Source organism: Myotis brandtii, unplaced genomic scaffold, assembly GCF_000412655.1.
Source record: "Myotis brandtii unplaced genomic scaffold, ASM41265v1 scaffold74, whole genome shotgun sequence".
In the NCBI taxonomy this organism is placed as follows: Eukaryota; Metazoa; Chordata; class Mammalia; order Chiroptera; family Vespertilionidae; genus Myotis; species Myotis brandtii.
This window is the reverse complement of record NW_005370944.1, coordinates 2,306,030-2,320,087: the sequence shown is the minus strand read 5'-3', so window position 1 is coordinate 2,320,087 and position 14,058 is coordinate 2,306,030. Positions and strand designations below refer to the sequence as shown.

At 39.8% G+C, this 14,058-nt stretch overlaps 2 protein-coding genes across 6 annotated transcripts in view; one reads left to right on the top strand and one right to left on the bottom strand.

The window, feature by feature from the left end:
* REC114 (REC114 meiotic recombination protein) overlaps window positions 1-1,214 on the top strand; it is a 175,893-nt gene extending 174,679 nt beyond the window's left edge. The window contains exon 6 of the mRNA XM_005882805.2: window positions 621-1,214. Coding sequence (XP_005882867.1) covers window positions 621-785 — 165 coding nt within the window. The 3' untranslated portion in view covers window positions 786-1,214. The remainder of the gene's footprint in view (window positions 1-620) is intronic.
* Window positions 875-14,058, bottom strand: part of NPTN (neuroplastin) — an 80,336-nt gene continuing 67,152 nt past the window's right edge. For 2 of the 5 annotated variants that reach the window (XM_005882807.2, XM_014530426.1), the window contains 4 exons: window positions 10,816-11,089; window positions 3,182-3,191; window positions 2,395-2,469; window positions 875-1,869 (listed from right to left, as the gene is read on the bottom strand). In XM_005882807.2, the coding sequence (XP_005882869.1) occupies window positions 2,409-2,469; window positions 3,182-3,191; window positions 10,816-11,089 (345 nt within the window). In that variant the 3' untranslated portion in view covers window positions 875-1,869; window positions 2,395-2,408. Of the gene's footprint in view, window positions 1,870-2,394; window positions 2,470-3,181; window positions 3,204-10,453; window positions 10,549-10,815; window positions 11,090-14,058 lie in introns of those variants that run through there. The other 3 variants (XM_005882806.2, XM_014530425.1, XR_001359910.1) reach the window with 2 other exon arrangements.

Below are 14,058 nucleotides of genomic sequence, written 5' to 3'. Positions count from 1 at the left end.
TTGGACGGTCAGTTTGTGGCCGCTCTTTATTACCTTCAGAACCTGTTTTCAAATGAACTGCTCTCACCCATTCCCCCAAAAGGGATTTGGGGGGGGGGAGGGGTAATGGAAATGTTCTGTGTCTTGACTGCCCTCATAGTTATATGCCTTTCTGAGTTTGTCCACCCTTGTGGTCAGGACCAGAAAGAGACATGGGGCTTTTGGACGGTCAGTTTGTGGCCGCTCTTTATTACCTTCAGAACCTGTTTTCAAATGAACTGCTCTCACCCATTCCCCCAAAGTGAGGTGGGAATGACAAATTAAGCTAGTGGAGTTCATTCACTGATAGGTTTCTTATCAATCCACAAAAGGTTATCAGCACAGTATTCTTTATTAAAACAGGGTCTTAAATTTGCAAATCATGTCATTAATATACTTCATATAGCTAAGGATACCAGTTTATCTCACTTCTTATGTATATTAAGAAACGTTAAGTAAAGGAACCCTGTAAAGCTAATTATAATTAACACTCATTTTTGGTGTGTATTTCCCTAATCTTTCCTTAAGGCAGTTTTTCTGTTATTCATGCTGTTGCTTTTGCCTGTAATCTCTAATAAACCACTCTTCTGGAATCCCCATAGTCTCTCCTGGCGTCAGAGGAGCTGCCCCTTGTCCACAAACAATCTGCGTGGAATGCTGAAGAGTTAGGCTCCTTTCTCCGTTTCTGCCTCATGGATCAGAATTTCCCAGCATTTGTGGAAGAGGTAGAAAAGGAACTAAAAAAACTGACAGGGTTGAGAAATTAACACTCCGTGTACATATAGAACTAAGAAACTTGAAATCATTGAAAAATGCTTCCTCCTTAAGACTAGAATAAAGACTATTATTCCAAACATCTTTTATCAATGTTTTATTTTTAAAAACCGGTGAATCCACTTTTCTATACATCATTGCACATCAACAATTACACAAAACATGAGTACATGCATCTACGGTTACATACTGAGTGAGAGAACTCTATTGAGTGAGAAAAATCTACACTCAACCATTAAATCAATGTGAAAAAATACAGTGTTAACCCCAAAGTATAACTAGTTGCATAGAATACCATGCTAGAATATTTCAAGGTCACTGAAAACTAAAGATAAATTATAAAAGTTTGCCTTAATTAAATGTACAATAAGGTTCAACAGATCAGTGCAAAAAGATATAAGAATTTACATGATTCAGCAAACGGAAAAATAATCACTTAAAAAGCAATCATACATATATACTGAAATTCATTATGCCATTCAGTGGACTATTCCAACTTCTTATTAGAATCGTAGGTTAAGCCCTTAAAATTACAGATTTCAGTTTATATTACTCATCTTTTGTACCAGAACTGCACAATTTCCTCAACTGACAACATACAATAAGGAATATCAGCAGCTTAAAACTGAAACAAGCATTTTATTTTGTATTTCTCCCACCCCCCAAAATATAAATATATATATTTATATACTGTATTTATTTGTAGGTTTTGCTGTACTTTACAAAAATGTATCACTAGATGGCAGCAGTGCATTTTGCCATATTAACAGTCGCAGTAAGTAAAAAATGGCGCATGCATGATCCGATCCTCAGAGGACCTTTTCACTTCTATTTAAATACTTGAATAAAGGAAAAGGAAGCAACATTCACAGCACATCAAGCCCAAAATAGTTTACACCTTCTACACTGAAGCATTATTTGAAATGTACCTGCTAGGTCACCCTTACAGGAGAGGCTAAATAAGGCATGCTTTAGACAGTCGTCGTGGTGTTGCTCACTTAAATGGGAGAGAACCAAAAAGGTCCAAGCAGAAAATTTAGCAGGTCATGTTGCCACCAGTTTCAGGAACCTAAAGATCTGTAAAAAAAAAAGAGTATTTGGAAATTAAAAGCCTAACTTAAGAACTAAGTGCCACATAAAACAAGGCTTTGTTTCAAACAGCATGCTCAGGGATGCGGTGTGAAATTCTGATCTCCATGTGCCGGACAGGAAGGCACTGGGGCCAGCTGTCCTAGCTATGGGTCTTGCCTTGCCCTCAGAAGCAGAGGGGGACTAACTGGCCTCTGGGAATATCCCACCTCGCAAGATGACAATTTAATCTTGACCTCTTTTAAAAGATATAAGTAAACAGTAGCGCAAAGTGTTATTTTGAAGCATCATACATATTTTGAAATGGCGTTTATATAAATATGTGAAACAATGCAGCTGAAAAACGGTCCTTTCCAGCTGCTACATAATGGGTTCCATCAGTCTGAGCTGCTCTGAAATGAACGAAAAGATCTTGCAGCATAACACCCAATACTGAAGAATTTGTAACAAGGTCAACAGAGCCACGTTCATTTCAATATAATTTTTAAAACTTCTAAAGAAGGTCATACTTACATTATAAGTAGTACTTAATTTGTGTTTCTCTGGCGCAAGTTTTTATCTTTGTGATTGTTGGTAGAGTTGGTTTTCCTTTGGAGGAAAAATTATATTACAAGAGTTAAACTCAAAGTCAGTAGCAACCTTTGGAAAGTATAACACATGGAAATACAGGGACTCTTTCACTCACTGCCATCCCTGGTGTAAGGAAGTTCACTGCACAATGTTAGTACATAAAAATACTCCCTGGGTAAAGTGCCTACATATCTTCAGTTAATCGATCCTTTTGACTCTCAAGTTAAAGAATATACAGGTAACTTTCCCTGTGACTTATAAACTATAGTTACTATAAGGTTAGAATAAGTATTTTTTTCTCTATTGAGCGCCATTCTTTTCTCAAATGACAAATGACACTCAATTACAGAGGCAGCTCTGGGTCCTCTGGCACAACTTGGGGCACTGTTTGGTCTCCAACTCTAGGAAATTCTAATCCTGGATTGATCCAAATCTGCAATTCCATGTTCTAGATACATGGAATTGTTAATGGAAACATGTAGTATGGAACTTAAAGTCTCAGATATACTGGTCATTTTCCCCACAATATCAATTTAAGCATATGGGACATGCAGAATTTCAAACAGATGGTATTCTATTTTATATTGCTACTGAAATAGCCTGTCCATTAGCCACCTGCATGTCAGGCTGCAGAGTCTTCCCTACAATCTTAGCTACTCCACCGATTAAAACATGAATGCAAAATAATTCAATCTGATGCTAGTCACTCAATGCCCAATAAAGTACTTACATTGGCCCAGCTGGTTCGTCATCTACACAGGTGTTCAGTTTTTTTAGAATCCATTGATAGACAGGAGAAGAAAGGAGAAAAGTGTGAGATTGCACATGGATTAATAGAACAACAAACGTCAAGTGGCAAAAACATAGCATTTATTCAAGGCCATTCCATCTGGAGGTGCAAAACACTCATGGAGTTATTATTTCTAGATTCAAGTTTTTAATGGCAGATATGTTGTTTCAATGGTTTTAGTTAACACTTTGAATGCTTGTCATGAAAAACTGCAACTATAGCGGACAGATAGGCTGCAATGTTATTGTACTCATCTTGTCCCCAAGTTCCAGTGGTTCACTCTTAAATAGATGAGAAGACAAACCAACATTTCAGTTGTAAAATCCTGCTGTTTGTTTTCTTATGGTGAATGCATGTACAATTTTAGCTCAATCCTACAATGTAGATGGATGTGTACGTTCTATACATTTAGCCACACATCCTCACTTCCCCAAAGGACACTGTTCCTGCTGTTTTGAGTCTGTAGTCTGGAGAATAAGATTGAGGAAGAGGAAGCCACAATAGTTCAGCCAGGGTCAGCCAGGCTGGGCTATGCCAAATGTAGCAACAAGAGGATGTTCTGTGACACAGCAGGGAAGCTGAGTAGTGGTGACATCCCTCTGGAAAAGACTTCAGATACAGATGGCTCACTCTTGTGCCCTGGCCAGAACCAGAACCCAAACCCAGATGAGCCAGAGATCTTTTTATTTTTTTAATTAAAGCTCCCATTATCTGAGTTTAGAAGCCTTCTTAAATTGGTACTTTATTATTCTGATTTATAAGTTTTTATTCCCTATTTCAACTAAGGGCAACTTGATCCCATGTAAGCAGGGCTATACATACATAGAATTTTTTTAAAGGCCCACAAAGGGGAAGGAACAAGTAAGTGCTCTTAGTTTTACAAAAGTCGGATAGATTAAATGATTCAGAATGGTTTGGTTTCACTGAAGGCTTCTGGAAAAACTCTCAGCAGGATTCCACAAGGGGGCTTGGTGCACATGAAGCAGTTATGGAGATCACAGTCTCGGTGCAGGCGTCCGCAGGAGCACACATCAGGAGGAATGTCTGTCAGAGGGAGACATTGCTCCACCTGTTCCTTTGAGGCAACGGAGAGGCAAAGCCACTGCCAGCACACACAGTGACTGGAGCAAAAACAGATTTAAAAAACAAAACAAAAAACTAACCACATACCAATAACTTATTAGCCAAAACCACAGGCTAGCGACACATCAGTGTCCACAGGATTCTACTACTGACAACAGTACTATCAAACAGATACAGAGAACAAACTAAGACTTAAGCACACCCCGACATCTGTGTGCTGTGTATGCAGTGAAGATATACAAAGACACGCAAGTACTAACACACAAGCCCAGCCTAAATCCTCCCTCACCTGACACCCTAATGCTCTCAGCATCCCGGCCAAGCCAGCTCAGCTACATGCTAGAACTAAGCACTCAGGGACTTAAAGGAAAAGACACAGAAGCAAACTCAGAATATTTTTAGTGCTCTGGCTGTGAACCCAAAAATACAAAATTCTAAAGCAAGATAGCAATTCAAGAATACCTTCCATCTATCCCAACTTTAAAAGAAAAAGCAGGGGAGAGGGAATTGCAACAGCCAGGCTAATTCTTCTTAAAGCATGTCGCTGTCAGCACCAACCCCAGCAGTCACGCCACAGCTTTTCTTTCTTTTGCAGAAGATATGCCCTGGCATCTGAGGAACGTCCAGTCCATAACGTGCAAAGGGCTGCAGTAGGGATTGTAGCAACAGTGGCTCTAGTGTAGCCGCCATGCCTGCGAGTGGGAGCAGCTGTTGTTCACAGTCGTGTCTAAATCTCACGAGCCCCATCATCTCTCTCCCCAAATCCACTTTCACATTTACAAACAGCTTCGTGTCCCCTAGTTCCTGGACTGACAGCAGCACCACTCTCCCTTACAGGTCAGACAAAAAACAACTTGACCCTCACAGGGAAATCAGGAGAGGGGGGAAAAACAGAACTACAAAAAAAAGGTACAAAAATCAAAGTAAATGAGGATTTAAACAGCAAACTGAAATCCAAGTTAGTTGTGAAAGTGAATGAAGTAAACTTGAAGAAAAGTGTTAACATTATGAACTATGCACTGTATAGACTGAAGCGGAGATTAAACAAACTCCAAAAGCATGCATATCGCTCACTTACCACCATGTTTTAAGGGTTTGATGCAATTGAGGGGGGAAAAAAAAGAAGTCATAGTAACCGACAAGTATCAACATACCCCCAAACCCTCAGGCCAAAAGACAGCTGCTTAAACAATGACTGTCCTCTCCATCTGGGTATTACAGCCACTAGCTAGATGAGAAAAAGAGGACTGGGGGAGAATGGAAACAAGATGCTTCTGGAATCCATCTTATGAGCGAAGTTCCTGGTGGAGCTGTTGCACACACTGATTTCTCGGCATCTGGTCTTCCCAACCAAATGCACTGTAGCCCTCACCCCTCTGACCCCAGGTGCACCTCACAATGTAGAGGTAACTGCCTGCCTAATAAGTAACAGATTACCTGATACAATATCACCTCCAAAAAGATGGCTTTAAAGTCAAAATGACCAAGAGTGGACTGTCTGGTCAAAGCTCCTTTTTCACTGCCTTCATCTCATGAAGGATGGGGTTTTATGGTTTCTAAACCCACTTTAATGCTGCCTGATCACAGCAGAATAGATTAACCAAATGAGATTAGTTACTTCCAATTTCCTTCCTTATGTGGTCCTATTGTATTTCCTCCATAAGATAACTTGTTATTGATCCTAATGACCCTTAGTTAAGAGATAACGAATGTGTGTTCAACATGTTAAAGAGCTGCATCTCTTGCCCTGGCCGGTGTGGCATCCTCCCGTACACCGAGAGGTTGCTGATTCGATTCCTGGTCAGGGCACATGCCTGGGTTGCAGGCTCAATCCCCAGTAGGGGACGCATAGGAGGCAGCCAATCACGTTTCTCTCTCCCTCTTCCTTCCTCTCTGTAAAATCAGTAATATATATCTATAGATATAGATATCTATAGATATATATATATTATTTTTTTATTTTTTTTTAAGCGTCACATTTTTTTTCAACATGGTAAATCTTCATATGCTACCAAATGCTTTACCCAACTAATAGATTTTAGAGTTTGGTTATATCAGAGCCTCTAAAAATACGCCCACCACCACCACCACCACCACCAGGCCTCTTCTCTATCATAACTTAAAGGAAGAGTCCCTTTAACTGACATAAAAATTATCCCCCTAATGTGGAAGTAGGAAACTCTTTGATAACAGCATTTTCCTAAATTTCATTTGAGGTCACTGAAATAACCAGTAAGCTGTAAGGTCCCCATGACTAAGCCAATCCATCCCATCTCCACAGGGGTTTGGGGAGGGGATTTGAAAGCACACACTAATATCCTGGGTTCAGTCAGCAGGGAACCCACACAGAACATGTGCTCTAAGCATGTGTCCCACTATAAAGATGGATGGAAGGCTAGAGGAATGCTAGCTGGACCTAGTCTTTAGAGAATTACCATTTAACGTTTTCAGAGAACATAGTCAAGAGGTGAGTAAAGTGAAAAAACAAAGGCCTATTTGGCTCCATGATTCACCTGTAACTGAAAACACTGAAGGTAAAAGGTGATTTGCAGATCATCTACCTATAAGACAACCAACTGCACCAATCCACAAAGAGACCATAACAGGGATTTAGATGTGTTTCATTTATAAGATATCCTGAGTATACTCCAGTACACAAAAACACCCCCCCCTTTTTTTTCTGGAAGCAGCTAAACGTTAACCTCAAAATTTTCTATGTGAGAAATCTAAAGCAATATTTGCTTTTCTAGTGAAACGTTTAGACTAAACTCTTAAGTTCAAATTTGTGTTTATATACTTTTGTACTACTTACTTAGTGCTTTTCCAATAATGAGTTGAGTTATCAAGAACCCACAAACATGCCCTCCCTAATAAATACTATGAGTTTTATATGAATTTTTGAGTATGAAAAAGTTTGGTGAGTCAGAATTAAATCATAGGTATATCTTGATAAGAAAGTACCTATTTGACAGAGAAAAGCATGATGGGCTTATGAAAATTCCTTTTCATAATACAGTGGAACCTCGGTTCTCAAACTTAATTCATTCTGGAAAGCTGTTTGAGAGGAGATTTGTTCGAAAACTGCATCATTTTTTTCCTATAAGAAATAATGTAAATTGAATAAATCTATTCCAGACCCCCAAATGATTCTGTTTCATTCTTATATATACAGTATATTAATATACTGTTTAATCTATAAACAAATACTTCTTCAATTTATGGAACCACCCCCTACTAGCCTTAACCGAATCACTTTCAACACACGTTCCAGGGGTGTCCTTCAGGTCAGCATGCAGCATCTTTGCTTTCTCACATTATCATTACCTCTGAAATGCTATCACCAGCAAATTGCTTTTCACTTATCCAAATCAACAATTTTTCTACCTCTTCAATTGCCTATAAAAATTGTTTCATGAGCACTTCCACACCATTAGCAACAACAGTACTCTTGATGGCCTCTTTATGTTTTGAAATTGTGCTAATCCTCCACTTCCCCACCAACAAAAGCAAAAAAGCAAAAAAATATTTACAGCACAATTTTCTGAGATGTTAACAATAGCAGGTTCAGTGGTAAACTGACACACACTCCATTCTCTCTTTTGTGGCCTGAGACACGCTTTTTGTCATGTTCATGTATCAACATGAGGTTGTCAGGTTGAGAATCAAATTGTTCGAGATGGGAATTGTTCGAGAACCGAGGTTTGACTGTAAAATAAGTCAACACAAAGCCAGATAAAAATTTATCTCTAAAACTCCAAATTTGTATCAGACATCATGTTGTTTTGAAATCATTCAATACAAAAAGGAGTGTATGCATATGTCTGTGTGTGAGTTGGGGGGGGGGGGGCGGAGAAAGCATATGCAGTGCGTCTGCTCTCACACAAATTGTATAGGAGTTGAGGGGAAACTGGCTAAAAAAGAAAAAGCCACAGCATCAGGAAAACTCACTGAGAACAATAAACTTTTTTTTTTTAATGATTACTTTCAGGACAGAAGAAGAAAAAGAGGGGCAGGCAGAGGGACAAGGAGAAAACTATAGGATGGAAATGATGGAGCAAGGGCAGGGACATGGAGATGGACAATGGAGCCTGGACCACACTGGCTGTCAGGGAGGGAATGAAGAGAAGGCAAACACTGCAGTGATTCCAGCATCCCAGATTTTTTCGCCCCAATTCAACAACAAAAAGTAAAATCTGCTTGCATTATTCTTCTAAGAGATTGGAGCAAGGAGGTTTTACTTTGCACTTACCCTGTAGTAATCTCTTAGGTAGGATTCATTCACTGTCTATAATAATTTAGCTTAAAAGAAGTAGTTTCCCTCCAAGAAGCCGTGCAGAAGATTTGCTGGCCACAGATGTCTCATATAACAAACTGGCCCCATTTGAGTTCAACCACCATGGAGCTCTTCAAAAAAGAGCTGCTTCCCTGGGCAGGTGTGAGCACATGCCAGACCAAAATAATGCCACCCATTTCTCAAATCCAACCTGAAAGCCTTCCACATATGCTGGAGAGCAGCCTAGAAAAGAAGTGCTTCCCACAGGAAGACTGGAACCTCTGCCCAGGCTGCGTGCTAAGCCAGTGTCACTCTGCCAAGAGAGTGGCAGCCAGCCTCATCTTAAAACTTTAAAAAACTGGTTTTGAAGCCCATACCTGTCTTTTTCTAACTGACGTTTTGCTTCTCAACATTTCCAAAGGGAAGACTGATAATGGTGATACTTAGTAACTCAAAAGCATTCTGAGGGGATTTAAAAAAGGCCTTTTTGGGATTGAGGCATAACTGCTCCCAAAGAGCCAATGCTGAAACCATATAGTCAACTTGTCCCTAATTCTGCCTTGGGAGTCCTAGTTTGTAGCAGAAGAAGAAAAATATAAAGGAAAAGCACAATACATATATGAAAACCCCAAGAAAACAATTGTATTTCATAGAACAGTTCTATGGACTTAGGAGAAGGAAAGTAAAAATCCTTGGAACACTTATGTTGCAGGGAACTGACTCATTTATTTACAAAGGCCTATCTGCTTCCAGCCTAAGTCTACCCCATCCCTCCATCTAGATAATTGCTGAATGTACATCTTGAGTCCACCTCGTCTTCCCATGTGCAATGTTAGTGTTAACAAAAAACCTTTCCACCAGCTTCACTCTAATACTCACTCTACTTAACGCAGGCAAAAAGAATCAGGAGTTGCTGAAACAAAAGGAAAAGAAGGGGAAATGGCTCTTGCTCTCAAACCTGTCCTTCCAAAGAGTTGGGATTCACTGCATTCCTTCAGGGCTGCATAGTCTGTGATATCACAGACTTCCCTTAGTGTTCTCCCCGACACACAGGGTGGGTGGTACAGCCCCACCACTGTTCAGCCACAGGACAGGGACACTGCTGTGAGGCAGGGAATAATACCACAGTGCATAAGCACAGGCCCAGGACAGTCGAATTAGAGCTAGCATCTTCACATCACTCAAAGTCAGCCTCCACTGAGCTTAAGTGCACACCCTTCTAGCCTAGTCAGTGACAGGCAAGTGGTGGTAATAGCTGGCTGGCCAATTAATTTGTTTTTACTGGTGATGCTATAGGGCAGGAAGGTGGGGATGAGAAGCTAGTTAGAAATCTGAAGAACTACTGATCCAAGTGTCCATCAGTAGTTTCCCCCAATTATAATCAATTGGGTTAGAAATAGAAACATGTATGACAAAAAACATACAAAAATGCCTCAGGACTTTCCTGATTCTAAGCATGTCCAACAATCTAAGATTCTTTTTCTTTCCAATGCTTAACAATTCTCTATAGTTCTGCTGCTAAGATCAGCCCTTCTCTGACCCTAGGCAGCGTGGGGGGTGCCGCCTCTGGTATGAACTCCAGGTGTTACTTGGAGCGGGGTTTTTTTGGGGGGGGGGGGGGGGGGGGGGGGGGAGGCATCAGAAGCTCTCCATCATTCTAGTCTGTGAGACACAGAAAAGTCAAACAGTAGGTGCTGGCTTTACCAGAATGTTGAAAATCTATTGAAAGAACCAACCAAGAGAATCAAAGGCTGGCTTGTTCCGATAGCTTTTCCTGAGAACAGTCCGACTAAATGTGGGCAGTGAGTGACCTACAGGGGCTACATCAGGCAACTATGTCACAACCAATTAGATACCTTAAATCTGCCTGAAAGGCCAGGTGGCCTGCGATCTTGGGGTGTGGCTTCTAGGCTTGACTTGAATTCTCCTCAAGCTCAATCTGCCTGATGATCTGTATTGAAGGAGGACAGAGCTGAACAAAAAAATTAACAGCTGCCCATTCCCCACATGGGGCCTAAAGGGCAGATAGGACTGGGGTCTGGAGAACACTCAAGTGGAAGGACAGAGCTAATATTAGAGCTCTAATTTTGGGAGTAGTGGATGAGAAACCAGTAAAAGAATTTTCCTTCTCTCCTTTTGGGATTGAATCCCAATATCCTTAGACACCACCCAACAAAACCACCTCAACATTATAGCTATTTTGTAGGGATGCTCTTACCGTCAGGAACTTCATCAGGCTTCTTTCTCTTCTCATACACAACAATGATCACCACAAGGATGATGATTTCAGCCAGGATTCCCAAGAAAGGCCAGAGTGGGGCCAGGTGGCTCCGTACCCTGAGGATGGTAACGACGGAGGCAGAGCCAATGGAGTTGGTGGCATTACATTCATACTCGCCAGGGTCCTCTGTGATCTGGAGGTTCACGATGCTCAGCTCAGTGTAATTTTCCTTGTTGATGATGAAGAAGCGGCCAGAGTTATTGGCAATATCCTGCTCAGGGGCAAAAAAAGTGAGAATACACAAAGATGAAAATAAGTGACTTAGAATAAGAGATCCAAGAAAACTACAGGATTTGTCCAGAAACATGTTAGGAAATTGCTGAAATCAGTGTCTAGAAAAACTTGAAAGCATTTTATCTCAGCATTCCACTAAATTTAGGCCGTTCAAACAAAATGGTTTTCAAAGGCATTAACCTATGATATATAGCTTGACAGAAAGAGGAAGTACCAATGTTTGATTTTAAATGTTTTTCAAAATAAAACAGATACTTAAGATTCCGTGGTCATGAGAACAGGAGATGAAAATACCCAATGAGGAAACCCCAAACTGCTCTGACCAAAGCTTAAAGGTCCTCCCACCAGGGACCAATAAAGAAAAATGGGCATTTCCTTGCTAAGCACTGCAAAATTCTAAATGTTTTGTTGCTCTTTCAGAGCCTGCTCTGAAAAGACTAAATGCAGTATCTTCACCTCTCCATTCCTCATCCCAATCCCCTTATTAAAGGGTTTCTGAACGCTAGTCAGGTTAGTCCTTATCAACACCTAACATAACATTATTGAGAGGTCATAGAATGTGAAGAAAAATTGACTTTTTTTTTTAATCCTCATCCAAGGATATTTTTTCCATTGATTTCTAGAGAGAGAGAAAGGGAAAAAGGAAGGGGGGGAGAGGAGAGAAAGAAACATCAACGTGAGGGAGACACACTGACTGGCTGCCTCCCACATGCGCCCCTGCAACCAAGATACGTATCCTTGACTGGAAATCGAACCCATGACCCTTTGGTCCACAGGCCAACGCTCTAACAACTGAGCCAAACCAGCCAGGGCAGGACTTAAAAGTTTTAATAAACTAGATTTGATCCTTGGTTTTGTCACTAATTTACCTTGGTTAACAGGTAACCTTTCTGAAGAAATTGGATTTGATGGTCGCCAGGTCCTTCTGATTCTGAAGACTGATAATTAATAAGTATACCTGATAAGGATAGTGTTGGGCATACAAGGACTGGGAACAGGAGGAATGCATATGACACTCCTCTGATAAAAAAAGGAGATTAACCAACCATCAGTGAATCAGAGAGAAACGAAGAGTTTAAAGCTTTGACTTTCCCAATACCATCAAGAATCATGCCACAGGGCAGGCGTCCCTACAGCTTCACAGGGGAGTTTTCCCAAACATTCAAAGAACTAACACTTATACTCCTCAAACTATTCAAAAAAAATCCAAGAGGAAGGAACACTTCCAAGCTCTTTTTATAAGGCCAACATTATCCTAATTCCAAAACCAGATAAAGACACTACAAAGAAAGAGAATTACAGGCCAATATCCCTGATGAACCTAGATGCTAAAATCCTCAACAAAATATTAGCAAATCGGATCCAGCAATATATTAAAAAGTTCATACACCATGGCCATGTGGGATTTATTCCAGGGATGCAAGGCTGGTACAATGTTCAGAAATCAATAAACATGATACATCACATAAATAAATTGAAAGATAAAAATCACATGAGCATATCAAGATGCAGAAAAATTATTCCACAAAATCCAACACCCATATTTGATTAAAACTCTCAGCAAAGTGGGAATAAAGGGATCAGACCTCAGCATAATAAAGGCCATATATGACAAACCTACAGCCAACATCATACTCAATGGGCAAAAATTAAAACCATTTCCCCTAAGAATAGGAACAAGACAGGGATGTCAACTTTCACCACTCTTATTCAACACAGTTCTGGAAGTCCTAGCCACAGTGATCAGACAAGAAGAAGAAATAAAAGGCATATAAATTCAAAAGGAGGAAGTAAAACTCTCATTATTCACAGATGATATACTGTACATAGAAATCAGAAAACATTAAAAACTCCACCAACAAACTATTAGTTTTAATAAATGAATTTGGGAATGTAGCAGGATAAAACAACACCCCAAAATTGATGGCTTTTTATACACCAATAATAAATTCTCAGAAAGAGAAATTAAACAAACAATCCCATTTACCATTGCAACAAAACATTAAGACACTTAGGAATATACTTAACCAAGGAAGTAAAAGACTTGTACTCGGAAAACTACAAGACATTGAAAAAAGATATAAACAAGTGGAACAATATACCGTGCTCATGGATTGGTAGAATTAACATCATTAAAATGTCCATAGTATACAAGGCAATCTACAGATTCAATGCAATCCCTATTAAAATACCAATAGCATACTTCACAGATCTAGACTAAATACTCCAAAAACTTTATATGAAACCAAAAATGAACCTGAATATCCACAGCAATCTTGAGAAAGAAGAACAAAGTTGGAGGGATCACAGTACAAGATATCAAGTTATACTACAAAGCCACTATAATCAAAACAGCCTGGTACTGACTCAAGACCAGGCATATAGATCAATGGAACAGAACAGAGATCCCTGAAATTGATCCAAGCCATTATGCTCAATTAATATTTGACAAAGGAGGCAAGAACATACAATGGAGTCACAACAGTCTCTCCAATAAATCATGTTGGGAAAACTGGACAGATACATGCAAAAAATGAAACTAGACCACCAGCTTAGCTTACACCATACACAAGAGTAAGCTCAAAATGGATAAAAGACTTAAATATAAGTTGTGAAACCCTAAAAATCCTAGAAGAAACCACAGGCAGCAAAAATCTCAGACATCTCTTTGTAGCAATATGTGTATAGATACATCTACCAGGGGCAAAGGAAACTAAGGAGAGAATAAACAAATGGGACTACATCAAAATAAAAAAAAGCTTCTGCACAGCAAAAGAAACTATCATCAAAATGAAAAGGAGCCCACTGTATTGGAGAACATATTTGGCAATGATACATCTGATAAAGGGTTAATATCCAAAATATATAAGGAATTCATAACAGAAGGAAGACAAACAATCCAATTAAAAAATGGGCAAAGTACCAAAATAGGCACTTCTCCAAAGG